This window comes from Phyllostomus discolor, chromosome 7 (genome assembly GCF_004126475.2).
Source record: "Phyllostomus discolor isolate MPI-MPIP mPhyDis1 chromosome 7, mPhyDis1.pri.v3, whole genome shotgun sequence".
NCBI lineage: Eukaryota > Metazoa > Chordata > Mammalia > Chiroptera > Phyllostomidae > Phyllostomus > Phyllostomus discolor.
The window spans coordinates 138,114,140-138,127,503 of record NC_040909.2 but is presented as its reverse complement, the minus strand read 5'-3'; the positions used below and the strand labels follow the sequence as shown (position 1 = coordinate 138,127,503).

Genomic DNA, 13,364 nt, shown 5'->3' with positions numbered 1-13,364 from the left:
GCGGGGAAGGAGTGGCCCACCCCCTGGCCCCTGCCGCATCACTCCTGCTGCCAGCGCTGTGGTCTGTGGTGCAGCCCGGCCTGGGGGCGGGGTGGGCGCCCTGGCTGGAGGAGAGGGCGTGGGGTCTGGAAAGTGGTAACTCTCTCGGGAGGAGTGGGGGAGGGGCCGTGCCAACAGGGAAGTGCTGGGTCCCGCCCCACTCCCCAGGGACCTGGCCCCAGCTGGGCCTCCTCCGGCCCTTGGTCCCTGACCAGTGAAAAGGTGTCGGGAGTGGGTCGTGTGCGGCCGCTCCTCTGTTCCCTGAACCCTGAACCCCCTAAATCCTGCCTCCAGGACGGCGGTCAGGTCACCACCTGAGGAAGCCCTCCTGGCTGCACTCCAGATCTCTGAGAGTGCCTGCCGCTGCCGGATTCGCACGCTTTATCTCATAAGGGAACTGTGTCTGGGGCTGTCGGTGACTTTCCTGCTGGGAAGCCCCCAGGGTGGGCCGCCGCACCCCCGGGGCCGCTCCGCCAGGGGCGGAGAAACACCTCCTCCCTCGCAGCGGGGACCCAGCCGCCGCCTCCCCTCCGCTCCGCTGCCTCCCACCCAGACCTCTGCTCCCGCCCGGCAGCCCTGAGCCCTGCGGCCCCACCGTCCCCCAAACCTGTTACTCCAGCAGCTTCCCTGCCCCTTGGCCCCAGTGAGTCACCCTCCCCCCACCTGCACCCCCCACCTGGGCCACTCAGCACCCCGTCATTGAGCCCTGAGCCCTGCTTTCTCAGGCATGCTCCCGCCCCGCCCCGCCCCGCCCCTGCGTGGCTGTGCCTGAGGGACTCGGGAGGCCTCGGAACGTGGGGTGACCTTTTCTGTCTGGGTGAGGACATGGGGACCCCCGCGATATCTGCCTCATTAAGCGAGACCCCGACCGCCTTAAACAAGCCTCCAGGAGTCTGGGGCCGGCAACGCCGGCAGCCTTCCCGAGCTCCTGCCTGCACCCCTCCATCCAGCTCCCCCAGCGTCCCGAAGGCACCCCCACACCACCCTGCACCTTTGCAGGGCTGCCTCTGGGAACCCCTTCTGGGAGGACGGCATGAAGCATTGCGGTGGCGCGCTCCGCCCCCCAGGGCCCCGACGGTCCTTGCTGGCACGCACCAGGCCCCCGCCTGGCCCTGCGGGTGCAGCAGAGCCGCGCTGTGATCCGGGGGCCGTTGGCAGGAAGGAAACCCAAGGGGAGGGAGGGAGGGAGAGGGGCCAGGGCGGGGGCTTGTGCTCAGAGGCCGGGCCTCCTGTTCTGTCTTGCGGTTTCAGAGGGCTGGCTCGGAGCCAGCATCCCCCCCACACACACACCCCAGGTCTCCGGTGCCAGCCCGGAGGGGCTGCTGTCTCGCGGGGACCAGAGCAGAGGCCAGAGAGCGATGGCCCCGAGGCTGGCAAAGGCAGCCGCTCGTGAAAGCCCCACAGTGAGGGGTCAACCCTGTGCCCCCGTCCTGCCGCCTTCATCCCCCTGACTCCCGCCCGCACCAGTGCTGGACCCCCCGGCTCGCCTCTCTGCGGGCACACCCAGCAGCCACACCTTGCCCACTGGCCCTCACCACCCCGAGCTCTGGCACCCCAGCAGGACACAGGGCTTCCCTGGAGCCCCTTGCCAGGGTCGACCCAGTGACCCTGGGCCCAGAGCCCCGGAAGGCAAGGCCAGCAGCCTCCTGCTGCCCACCCGGGGGTGGGCACAGCCCTAGGCACCCCAAGGCACCTGCCCAGACCCCACCCCTGACCCTGTCTGAGGGCGGGGAAGGCCAGGGGGCCCGTGGAAGACGAGGACCAGGTGACCCAGGGGTGGACAGAGGGCGGGGGGGTGGGGGCTCTGGCCAGGAGCTCCCTCAGCCCGAGGGAGGCGGCCTGGCAGACCCCTGCCTGCTGGGAGGGCCCGTGGGCACGAGGTAAGTTCCGCTGGAATGTCCCTGCCTGGCCGGCTGCCCACTGGGCCCGCCCCTCCCACCAGCCTCCGCCAAAGCTATAAGTTTCCAGGGAGGAGGGGCCCTGCTGCTATCTCGCAGACGCAGCGAGATGAAGACGGTCCTGCTGCTCCTCCTGCTGCTGGCCGCGGCCACTGGCCCAGGTGAGGGCCGGCCCGGGGGCCGGGGCGCGAGCGGCGCCGGGAGCCCGGAGCTGGGGACTCTGAGGCTCAGAGGACCCCGGGACCGCAGGGTGCTCCGGACTCGGACCTTAGAACCACGCCCCACACCCTGACTCAGTGGAATCAGGCCCCCGAGTTTAGAGCCGGAGGACCCCAGGCCGCCCCAGGGCTCCGCGCTCTGCGAGGCGGCGCGAGTGCAGCTGTCTCCAGACGCCCCCCGGGGAAGACAGGGTCATCTGGCCCCTGCCCCTCCCGGTCCTCAAGCCCCCCAGGACAGGCATTCTCCCCACAGGCTCAAGCAGGCAACCCGGGGCCCCGGGTCACCCCCAGGTCCTCGGAGGGGCCCAGCCCCTGGGGCGGGGGCCTTGGCAAACGCCCAGCCCTCTGGCTCTCCAGGCTGCCTAGGAGAAGGGTCTGCAAGGCACCCCCTGTGAGCCACTTCCCCACCGGCCCTCTAGCCGTGCCCTGCTCCGGTCCCGGGGCCCCAGTGGACAGAGCCTGTGGCCTCTCTCCTGCTGAGGCTGTGCGGGACGGGAGCCCTGGCAGGCCCGGGGGGGCCTCTGCAGGCACCGGCCCAAGGAAAGGGCGGCGGGCAGCTCTTGTCCAGCTGGGGCCCCGGGCCTCCCTGCGGCCCTGAGCGGCCTCCCTGGGGCCGGCCGAGCCCCTGACGCCCCCTCCCCCGCCAGCCCGGGCCCTGCAGTGCCACGTGTGCACCAGCGCCAGCAACTGTGAGAGGCCGAAGATGTGCCAGCCCTCCTCGCGCTACTGCAAGACCCAGCACAAGGGTGCGTGACCCCGGGCGCCCCCAGGGCGGGGTCGGGGGGCCGTCCCGGGGAGGGGGGGGCAGTGATGTCAGCGGTGGCTCGGTCGCGGTGGCAAGAGGGGCCGGGGGCCGGGATGGGTGCTGTGGGTGCCAGCTGGGCGGGGCGTGGGGCCCAGCGGCGGCCCGGCCTGACCTCGCTGGCCGCCCACAGTGGACGCCCTGAAGGGCAACCTGGTGGAGAAGAGCTGCGAGGACGCCTGCACGCCCGACACCCACCAGACCGGCCAGGTCAGCAGCGGCGCCTCGTACACCCACTGTTGCGAGACAGACCTGTGCAACCGGAGGCTGCCCAGCCGCGCACCCGCCGGCGCCCTGCCCCTCAGCGGCGCCCTGCCCCTGGCGCTGGCCCTGGGCCTCCTCGCGCTCCTCTGGGCCCCCGGCCTGTGAGCCCAGGAGAGGTCCTACTTCCCCGGCCCTCCCCGGCCCTCCCCAGCCGTGATGGGGGCCCCTGGGCTGGCACAGCTTCCTCAGGAGCCTGGGCCAGGCCCCGTGGGCAGCCAGAGCCGGGGAGCCCCGCCCCTGTCTCTCCCAGGATCCCAGGAGGGGAGAGCCCAGCTCCCTGGGCCGGGGAGGGTGGGGACGGGCACTCTGACCCCTGCCGCTTTCATATCCGTCCTGTTTGGTTTCCTTGTTTTTTTTTTTTAGTCGGAACTCCAGAGGAATAAATGATTAAGAACCAGTGTGGTCCTGTGTGTGCGATTCCAGGAGTGGGGGCGGGGGAAATCCGGCCACACAGGACCCCAAGTTCCAGAGCCAGCCACGCCTGGAATGCCACTGCTTCCCTCAGAGGGGACCTGGCCCTCCCCAGGCACCGCCTCCCACGCCCGAGGAAGAGGAGGAGGGAGGGGAGGGAAAGGGGGAGGAGGGGAAGGCTGCTGGGGGGGAGGCCTGAGGAGGAGCGCAGGGCAGAGGGGCTCTGAGGCCCCCCCAGGAGGTCAGGCCCCTCCCACACGGAGCGCTCAGGGAGGACGGGCGACCCCTCTGCCCCCGAGCGACCTCCAGACCCCGGTCCCCGAGTCTCCGGGGAGGCTGCCTGTGGGGCCCCAGGCCCAGCAGCGACTGGGAACCACGCAGACGCTCCAGCACGGCCAGGGAGGGTCTGGTACCGCAGGTCACCCCGCCTCCCCTCGACCACCTTCGCCCCAGGGGAGAGAGCGGTGTGTCTGTGTGTGAGTGTGAGTTGAGTGTGAGCAAGTGTGAGACCACTGGGGGCTGGGGGCCGAGCAAGGGCCCAGCCTCGGAGGACCGAGATCCGAGTCGGCTGCCCGGGTTCTGGACCCACGCTCTGGGTTCTGGGCCCTCTGCCCGGGTTCTGGGCCCACGCTCTGGGTTCTGGGCCCTCTGCCCGGGTTCTGGGCCCTCTCTCTGGGTTCTGGGCCCACTCTCCGGGTTCTGAGCCCATGCTCCGGGTTCTGGGCCCTCTGCCTGGGTTCTGAGCACCCTGAATCAGTGCACCTCTGTGAGCACCCAGAATCCCACCGATGCCCAAGCAAGTGGCCTTTCTCTTCCGGGAGGACTCCGAGTGGGTGGCGGCCCCACTTCCGGAGCAGCTACAATACTCCCCCCCGCCCCTGTGGTCAGAGCCCGGACTCCCTCCCACCCGCTGGCCCCTTGGCCTGAGAAGCCTGTGGCACCCCCACCCCTGTGGCCGTGGAGGGGTGGCAGCTGGTGTGGAGGGGTCAGTGGCCTTTGCTGAGCCTGGGACGAGCGCCCACCTCGTAGTCCCCACATTTGGTGAGCTGAGTCCCTCCTTGCAGCCCTGGGGGGACGCCCCGAGGCTCCGGACCTCTGTGAGTGCAGCGGTGACGCGAGTCCTTCCGCTGCCACCATGGAACCCCGCCCCGGAGGGCGGCCCACCCAGCCCTGCGTGCCCCTCCCCCACCGCTCTGCCTCTGAGCTCCACCTGCCGAGGGCCGCCTGGCTCCCACCTTGTTCTTACCGGTGACCTTGAACCCAGCACTGCACTCCCAGAACCTCCGGTTCCTCCCTGTGCCTTGGTACCCCCTGGAAACCAGCGCCCCTCAGTGTCCCCTGTGCCTGAGCTTGGGGCCCCGAAACCCTCTCTGCAGGGCGGCCAGCTTCTCTCCCCTTGGCGCTCCCAGGGGCTGTGAGCTTCTGCCGCACGCCCGCACGGCCACAGGAGCATCCTGAGGGCAGGGCCTGGGCCAACCCCCCCTCTGCGGCCCCTGCAGAGTCAGACACTGGGGGGAGCCCGCCCACAGGGAGTGGCTGCCCTCTAGGAGCCCCTGCTACACTCTCTGGGCCCACAGGGGGGTCCAAGTGGCCAGTGACCCAGGGACTTGCAGGCCACAGACCGCTCCTCATTTCTGCCAGTAGGGGGAGGGCGGGGACAGCACCCCGGGGAGGGAGGGCACTCCGTGCTGGTCCAGCTCAAGACGGGGGCATCGAGTGCATCCAGGGTGCCAACTGGCTCCCCCTACCCCGGGCAGCAGGCTGGAGACGGGGTGCACGAAGAAGAAGGGCTACCCAACCCCTCGGCTGGAGGGGGGGCAGGGGGGTGGGGCTGGCCAGAGGGGGTCGCTTTGTTCAGGACACTCTGTGTTTACAGGGGGTGCTAGCCTGTAGCTGCTCCCCTGGAAGACTGAGCCTGTTTCGGGCACGGGGGAGGGGGGCAGGGTGGGGTGCAGGCATCCCGGCCGGACAGGCCACGTCCCATAGCTGCTGGGTGGGGCCGCGTGACCCTGGTGCTCTCTTCCTTTAAGTGCCTCGTCGGGTTCACTGGAGAGGTCACTGTTTGTGGGAAGATGGCTAGCTACAGTTTCAAGTACTTCGAAAGACAGCGGGATCATCAGCTTGCAATGAGGATGGGGAAAAGAAAGTTTGCCGTTGTCTGTATGAAAAACAGCACCACAATTTGTTCATAAAACCCACTGGGGTCCCCCCCTCTATTGCCGGCTGTGTCTCTGAAGGAGCTGGCCCCAGTCAGCGAAGCTACAAGCTGGCTAGCCCAGTATCCACGATGCTTCCTCGCCGTGCTTGCTTTTTCTGTTTCCGCCTTGTTGTCCGTTTGACATCACGACGACCTGTTGGGGTGTCCTCTTCGTCCTCCTGGTGCTGCTGGTGAGTCCCACTCCCCTCCTCCCCGTCCCTCTGGCGCAGGGCTTCGTGCTCATGATGTTCTCGGAGAACCGACTTCTGGGTTGAATGGTCTTCTCTATTGTTTTTGTTCCATTGACTTTTTTGCCCTATTTTATTTTCTTTATTTTGCTCACTTTGGGTTTGATTGGCCTTTTTTGTTCTTGTTGCAGAAGTTGTTGAGACCGAAAGTGACTAAAAGGCACCTTACTAGCCCTGGCTGGTGTGGCTCAGTGGATTGAACACTGGCCTGTGAACCAAAGGGGTTGCAGGTTCAATTCCCGGTCAGGGCACATGCCTGGGTTGTGGGCCAGGTCCCCAGAAGGGGGCGTGTGAGAGGCAACCACACATTGATGTTTCTCTCCCTCTTTCTCCCTCCCTTCCTTTCTCGCTAAAAATAAATAAATAAATAAATATTTTTTTAAGTGCTTCGTAGGGTTCACTGGAGGGTTTATTTTTAGAGAGGGAAGGGAGGGAGATAGAGAAACATCAATGTGCGGTTGCTGGGGGTTATAGCCTGCAACCCAGGCATGTACCCTGGCTGGGAATCAAGCCTGCAACACTTTGGTTCGCAGCCCGCGCTCAATCCACTGAGCTACACCAGCCAGGGTTAAATAAATAAATAGTCTTAGAAAGAAAGAAAGAAAGAAAGAAGAAGAAAGAAAGAAAGAAGAAAGAAAGAAAGAAAGAAAGAAAGAAGAAGAAAGAAAGAAAGAAAGAAAGAAAGAAAGAAATAAAGAAAGAAAGAAAGAAAGAAAAGAAAGAGAAAGAAAGAAAGAAAAGAAAGAAAGAGAAAGAAAGAAAGAAAAGAAAGAAAGGAAAAGAAAAAAGAAAAGAAAAAGAAAGAAACCCTACTAAAATGTCATCGGGGGCCAGAAGGGGGCGCTCTCACACCAACGCGCGGCAGCTCCAGCAGACACGTCAATCACAGCCCGAGAGAGGAAACGTCAGCGGGAAAGAACCCTCAGTGACAGGTTCAACGGGAAGAGACGCCGGCGGCATCCCCCACCGGAAACTGACCGCCCAGCAACTCGGCCAGTGACAAATCGGGGAAGTGCGCTTTCCTCCCACGGACTTTCACGCAAACCAGCCTCTCTCCACTGTCCCCTTTTTCTCTGTAAAATATCATTCCTTTCCTTTTTTGGACCTGCCTTGTCTCGCCAGTGACCCCTGAACAGCACGCGTTTGGACCGCGCCGGCCTCGAATGCCGAGGGCTGACCGTGAGTTACACTCAGATTTTCCACCGTCCGGGGGGCCTGCGCCCCTGTCCCCCTGCGTTGTTCCAGGGTCAGCGGAACCCCAGCGGAGCAGGTCAAGGTGAGGGAGTGCGTGTCCTCACGCCCCCTTTATCCTCTCTGAGGGTCTGTGCGTGCGCCTCGGTGGGCTCCCCGAAACCGGAGTGGAGACCCCTGCCTGTAGCCCTGCACTCTATTTTTCTCCTTCCCGCCCCAGCACGCTTTCTGGCTGTGTGTCTTCCGGAGCTCAGCTGGGCGCACAGACATTGAGGATCCTTATGGCCCCCAAGAACTGAGCCTTGTGGTTACAAAATGCCCCTCTTTCACCCAGCTGTGTTCTTTGCTAAAACCCACTCTGCGTCGCGTTAACACGGTCACTGCTGCTTTCTTTCCGTGGGTGTTAGCCCGGGAAACCCCTTTCCAGCCTTCGGCTTGTGGCCCATCTGTGTTCGGGGAGTGCAGTGGTTCCTTTCTGGTTAAACACAGCCTACACCTGGCCCTTTCTCTCTTCCGCCACCCTGACGCCCTCTGCTTTGTAGCCGGGTGCGTGAACCACGTAGTGCGGCTCGGTGGGGCTGGGCTTCAGCTCTGTGAGTGGGACCGGGCGAGGTCTGAGGCGCTGAGCTGGCCACAGGAGGGAGGCTGTCTCCCTCTGAGCGCTCTGCCAGTGGCCCCTAATTCAAGGTTTGTCCTCCCCTCACGCGGGCCGGCCCCTCCCAGGCCGGTGTGAACTCGGGAACCGTCCCCCCTCCCCCAACAGCCAGGTAGGTTCCTCAGGGGCCACCGGTGGGCACTCAGCTGGTGACTTGGGGACTCTCTGCTCGCCCCCAGCTCTCTCGCTGGCGGCTCTCTGTCCTGTGCCCCGCCCCGTGAACTCCAGCGGCCCTGACCTCCCCGCAGCCCCCAGTTTGTGTCCTCTGTCCTCCGCCGTGGCCCGTGGCTCCTGCATCTGATTCCCCTCATCCAGGGTCACTGCCCCTCGTGGTCTGAACGCCGTTGCCTGGGGGAGTTGCCTCTCGGGGACCGTGTGGCGCACAGGGCCCCCCGTCTGTCCGGGGATTGCTCGCTCACCTCTGGAGGCGCAGTGCCTGGGGCCCCCCAATGGTGCATCTCTTTCAAAGGGAAAAAAAGGGGGGGTGGAATTTTAGGGTCCTTGTTTTCTCTGAAAGGACTGTACATTTTTATTGGTTTATTTAAATTTTTATTGATTTATTTTTACTTTTTCTTTAGAGAGAGAGGAAGAGGGAGAGAGAGACAGAGAGAAACGTCGATTTGGTGTTCCACTTACTGGTGCACTCATTGGTTGATCCTGCGTGTGCCCTAACCGGGGATCGAACCCGCCACTTTGGTGTATCAGGACGACACTCTAACCAACTGCCTACAGGCCAGGGTCTGTATTTTATTTCTCACATTTAAACAAGAGAAAGTATACCCTGGCTGGTGAGGCTCAGTGGATTGAGTGCTGGCCTGTGAAGCAAAGGTTCGATTCCTAGTCAGTGCACAGGCCTGGGTTGTGGGCCAGGTCCCCAGTAGGGGGGTTTGCAAGAGGCAACCACACACTGATGTTTCTCTTCCTCTCTCCCTCCCTTCCCCACTCTAAAAATAAATAAATAAAATCTCTTTAAATAAATAAATAAATAAGTAAAAAGTTTTAGGGCCCATGAAAATCTTAAATTTTGCCTAAAACAGAACAAAAGCTAAATTTTAGTGCAGCCATGAAAAAATTATTTGGCGTTGATATCGCCACGGTGGGAGGGGCCCAAGGCTTGCTTTGGCGCTTTGTCAGCGCGGAACAGGTGCGCGGCGTGAGGCCCAGAGGTGCTGGTGACTGGCCGAGGCGGCACAGCAGGTGAGGAGGGTGCGGTGGGGGGCCGGGACGGCTGCCTTGCGTGCAGAGCCGGCTGCTAGAGTCACCGCGCCCCGCCGCGGCTCGGTGAGCCCGAATGCAGGGATGACGGGCGGGGCGGCTGGTGGGCGTAGGGTCCACTCAGGGCTGCGGCGTGGCTGAGTGGGCGAGGCACCCTCGGCAGCACCCAGGCAAGCAGAGGGCGGGGCCAGACCCCGTGGAAATGGCCCGGGACGCGTCAGGGCGCTGCCAGTGCGCCCGAGGGTCGAGTGGGTGTCCCGCGGCGCCGCGTATGTGCCTGGCAGGGGCCGGCTGCCCGCGACGTCACAGCGTCGGGACGCCAGCGCTGGGGTCCCGGTACCCGCGGGGGAGGAGAGCCCGCAGGCGGGCGGGCGGGGGCGCTGGATCCCGCCGAGCGGGAGGCGGGGCTGGGGCTGGGGGCGGACGTGGGGGTGGGCCGGGGGCGCGGCCGAAGGAGGTCCTGAGCCGGGTCCGGGCCGGGCCCGGGGGCGGGCCCAGCAGCGGGGCGGGCCCGGGGCGGGGCCTGTGCGAGCTCACGCGCGGCGGGCCAGCTGCCGCGGTGCGGGGGCCGGCGAGGGCCGGAGCGGACTTCTCCGGGCGTACCGACGCCGGCACTGTCAGACCCACGGAGGGGCCGGCGGTCGGCCGCGGGTGAGTCCCGGGCGCAGCGGAGCCTCCGCGCGCTGAAGGTCAAGGTGGAGGTCACCCGGACACCCACCGGCTTCGCACCTCAGTCTTCGGGGCGGGGTCCCCGGGAGGGGGCGGGAAGCGCGGAGTGCAGGCGGGGCCTTACTCAGGCCCTAGGCATCTCGAGTCCACACCCTGGAAATGGGTCGTGGAAGCTGGAGCTGTTCTCGGGAACGGGAGTCTGATTGGGTCCCCGGGGCCTGGGGCCTGGGGCCGGAATCTCCCCGCGGAGGCCGGGGAGCCGTAGTACAGACACCCCTCCCCACCCGGAAGGGGGCCATCTGCTCCGTCCCCCGCAGCACTCCCAGACTGGCCGGTCCATCCTGCTGTCTGGCCAAGTGCCCTCCGGGAATGCATTCAAAATGCACCCTGCAGGCTGCATGTGGCTCACGGCCGCCGCAAGCTCCCGCAGTGGCCGGCTCTCGGCCTGAGAGCCTGTGCAGGGCTCCGGGGGTGTTGTGGCGGAGGGGACCCCCGCCGGCCCCAAAGTAGCAGGGAGTGGGGGCCCCATGCAGGGGCAGCCCCGGAGCAAAGCAGACTGGGGAACACTGAGGAAAAGCCCACCCACAGGCCCTGGGCAGGAGTGGGCTGCGTGCCAGGCTCCCGTGGGACCCTGCTGAACAGGCCCTGGGTGAAGTGTGGGCTTTGGCCTGGTGCCCAGGGCCCCTCTAGCCTCCCCCTGCCCTGCCTGCCCCTCAGTCTGCACCGCCCTCTACGCTGCAGGCGGGGGCTCTCTGTCCCAGCCCTGCTCCCTTCTCTTCTCGAGACTCCTCCCCCAGGATACCCCGCCCCGGGGCCCTGCAGAGTGGGGGGCTCCTCTGTCCGCTGGCACCCTGGTCCAGGCCCTCTCCTTGTCCCCCCCTCTGTGCAGGGCTGCAGTGCCACCAGGAGACCGGGGGCTCCCGGAGGGCAGGCAGCCTGTGCCCTGCCCCAGCCTCACCTGCGTGGAAGCGAGGACCCGCCGCTGCCCACTCCCTGCACCCACTGTGCTCTCTCGCCTCCGGCCATGGCGCCCCTGCTCGCCCTAGTCCTGGTGGCCCTGGTGGGCCTGCCTCTGGGTGAGATGGGTGGAGGAGGGAGGGATGAACCCACCACGCTTGTGGGCGGGCCGGCGGGCTGACAGTGGGCAGAGGCCAGAAGGCCCGCTGACCCCCGCTCCTTCCGCTCCTCTGCCCTGCGGAAGGCGATGGGACCAGGGGGTCCGGCGGGTCTCAGGACAGGCCTCTCCCTGTCCTGTGACCCCTGCGCCCCCCTCACCCCGTCCCGGACGCCCAGCCCAGGCCCTGGACTGCCACGTGTGCACCTACAATGGGGAGAACTGCTTCAAGCCCATGCACTGCCCGGCCATGGTCAGCTACTGCATGACCACACGCACCTGTGAGTCGGTGGGGGGGCTTCACGGGCCTCCTGGGGAGGCTCCCACCTGCCCCAGGACCCTTCCTGGGGGCCCCCAGCTGAGGGGGAGCTGCCCTAATGGCCCTGCATGCCGGGGGTGGGCCGTCCTGGGGCAGGTGGTGGCCCCTCCGGGTCCCAGCCAGCCCCCTGCCCTCTGCAGACTACACGCCGACCAGGATGAAGGTGAGCAAGTCCTGTGTGACCAGCTGCTTCGAGACCGTGTACGACGGCTACTCCAAGCACGCCTCCACCACCGCCTGCTGCCAGTACGACCTCTGCAACGGGGCTGGCCTGGCCGTCCCGGGGACCCTGGCCCTGGCCCCCATACTCCTGGCCACCTTCTGGGGCCTGCTCTGAAGCCCTGCCTGCCCTCCCTCCCCAGGACCCACTCGGGGACAAAGCTCTGAGAGGCGCGTCCCCGCCCTCTCGCCCTGCCCACCCTCTGCCCCGCGGAGACCCCCTCAGCCACAGCCAGGGCTGTCTGCAAGAGGACCCTTGACCTCTCTGAGCTACGAAGGGGCCTCTGTCCCAGGCCGAGACCTTCCCATTTCGGAAGGCTCCCGTGGCACTGGGCCTCGCGCAGGCGGCCAGTCGTGGTGGGAGAGTGTGGTCCTCCTCTGCCCCACCCAGCAGGGAAGTGCGCTATGTGCGGGGGTCCCAGGCAGCCAAGGAGCACCGGCTAGGCTGGCAGGGAGATGTGCCCCGCCTCCCCGGCAGCCCTGGGGGCCACTGTGGCCTGAGGGCCAGGGGAGGGAGGCCTTGTCCCCCAGTTGTCCGGGCAGGAGTGCTGGACTTGGCGTCTCGAGTAGGCGAGGGTCTCGAGCTCTGGAGGTTCTTCCTGAGTGCCGCTCCTGCTCAGTGTGGGAGGGATGTAGCCCGGCGTTTTACAGACGAGCGCCCCCCGCCGCAGCTGAGTAGTGCGGCCCACGCACAGAGGAAGCCCCCCCCTCACCCCGTGTCACTAACCAGAGTGGACAGGCTGTGGCTAGGGCTCCCTTAGGGCGCCCAGCTTTGGGTGTGAAGAACATCCCCTTCGCTTGTAAGTAAATAAAACCATGTGGACAACCAGGTTTCCTGCTGGTGGGGAGCACCCAGGCGCCTTGGAGTTCCCTAACTAGGGGGCGGGGTCCTCCGCCTGCCAGGCCCCTCCAGCCCCAGAGGCCGAGTCCTGGTCTGGGGAGGGGTCCGTCCCTACCTGCTCAGCCGAACCCTGGGGCTGCCCCCCTCCGCCTGCCAGGGGCTCTGCTGATGCAGAGGCGGGGCTGGGCAGGCCTGCAGGACTATATTTGCTTGGGCCTGAGAACTGACGCCGGGCTATTTTGGGCCGGGAGGGCGGGGAGCAGGGTGATGGGCCACCCCAGGTCTGGTTTCCAGGCCCAGCCGAGCCACACGGAGCGCAGTCAGAGACGAGGGGGCTGAACTGGGACCCTGCCCCAGGGCAGAGGTGGTTAGAGAGCCTCGGGCAGCCGGCGAGCGTCCTGGGGGTCGGGCCTGTGGGAGGGGAGGAATCCTGGAGGGTCGCACCGGGACTCGGCGCTGCCCGGACTGCACCTCTGCACCCTCGCTTGCGGTGACCGCCGTCCGCGCTGACTCGCTGCACGATGCCGGCAGAACAGGGGCGCGGTCAGCTGGCCGTGGCCCCGGAGGCCGGCCGCCCTGGCCATCCCGCGCTGGAGCGAGGAAGTCCGCGCTCCCGAGGCTGGAGAGCCGGTGGAAGGCGGGTCTCCCACCGCGGGGCTCGGCGAGGGCGGGGGAAGGACCCTGATCAAGTGGTGCAGGGTTCTGAGTTGGGGGGTAAACTGTCCCGCATGGCTCCCGTTGAAGAGCCGGCGGGTCTCGCGCGAAGTTCCTGCCCGCAAGGTAGTCTTCGCCTCGGTCAGCTCCGGGAAACCGGAGGGGTGGAGCGCCGGGGAAGGGGGCGCGAGCAAGGGCCCCCGCAGCGCTCGGGGATCCTCCGCCCTCGCAGCGCGCCTGCTCCCCCCGCTGGTGGCGCGTGCGCAGACCGGGCCCTCCAGGCAGCAGGATTTCAGCGCAAACTGCGAGCCGGCAAAGCGCCCGCGGGTCCACGGGGGCTCGTCCGCGCGGCACAGTTTGACTGAGAGGAAGTGGGCTCCGCAGCTGCCCTCGGAGGGAGGCCTCCTCCA

General features: G+C 66.3%; 2 protein-coding genes across 3 annotated transcripts; both read left to right on the top strand.

The window, feature by feature from the left end:
* The first annotated feature begins 2,023 nt into the window (after positions 1–2,023).
* LY6D (lymphocyte antigen 6 family member D) lies at positions 2,024–3,622 on the top strand. Its single transcript, XM_028533606.2, has 3 exons — positions 2,024–2,098; positions 2,803–2,901; positions 3,091–3,622. The coding sequence occupies exons 1-3, from the start codon at positions 2,047–2,049 to the stop codon at positions 3,324–3,326; spliced, it is 387 nt and encodes a 128-aa protein (XP_028389407.1). The 5' UTR covers positions 2,024–2,046; the 3' UTR covers positions 3,327–3,622.
* A 6,019-nt stretch (positions 3,623–9,641) lies between these two features.
* On the top strand, positions 9,642–12,290 carry LOC114514587 (ly-6/neurotoxin-like protein 1). 2 transcript variants are annotated; one of them, XM_028533792.2, is made up of 4 exons: positions 9,642–9,789; positions 10,697–10,883; positions 11,101–11,202; positions 11,381–12,290. In XM_028533792.2, exons 2-4 carry the CDS (start codon positions 10,832–10,834, stop codon positions 11,575–11,577), a joined length of 351 nt encoding a protein of 116 aa, XP_028389593.1. In that variant the 5' UTR covers positions 9,642–9,789; positions 10,697–10,831; the 3' UTR covers positions 11,578–12,290. The 2 variants fall into 2 exon arrangements, with proteins under 2 accessions (XP_028389593.1, XP_028389592.1); XM_028533791.2 differs by having other exon boundaries at positions 9,702–9,789; positions 10,697–11,202.
* Positions 12,291–13,364: the final 1,074 nt, after the last annotated feature.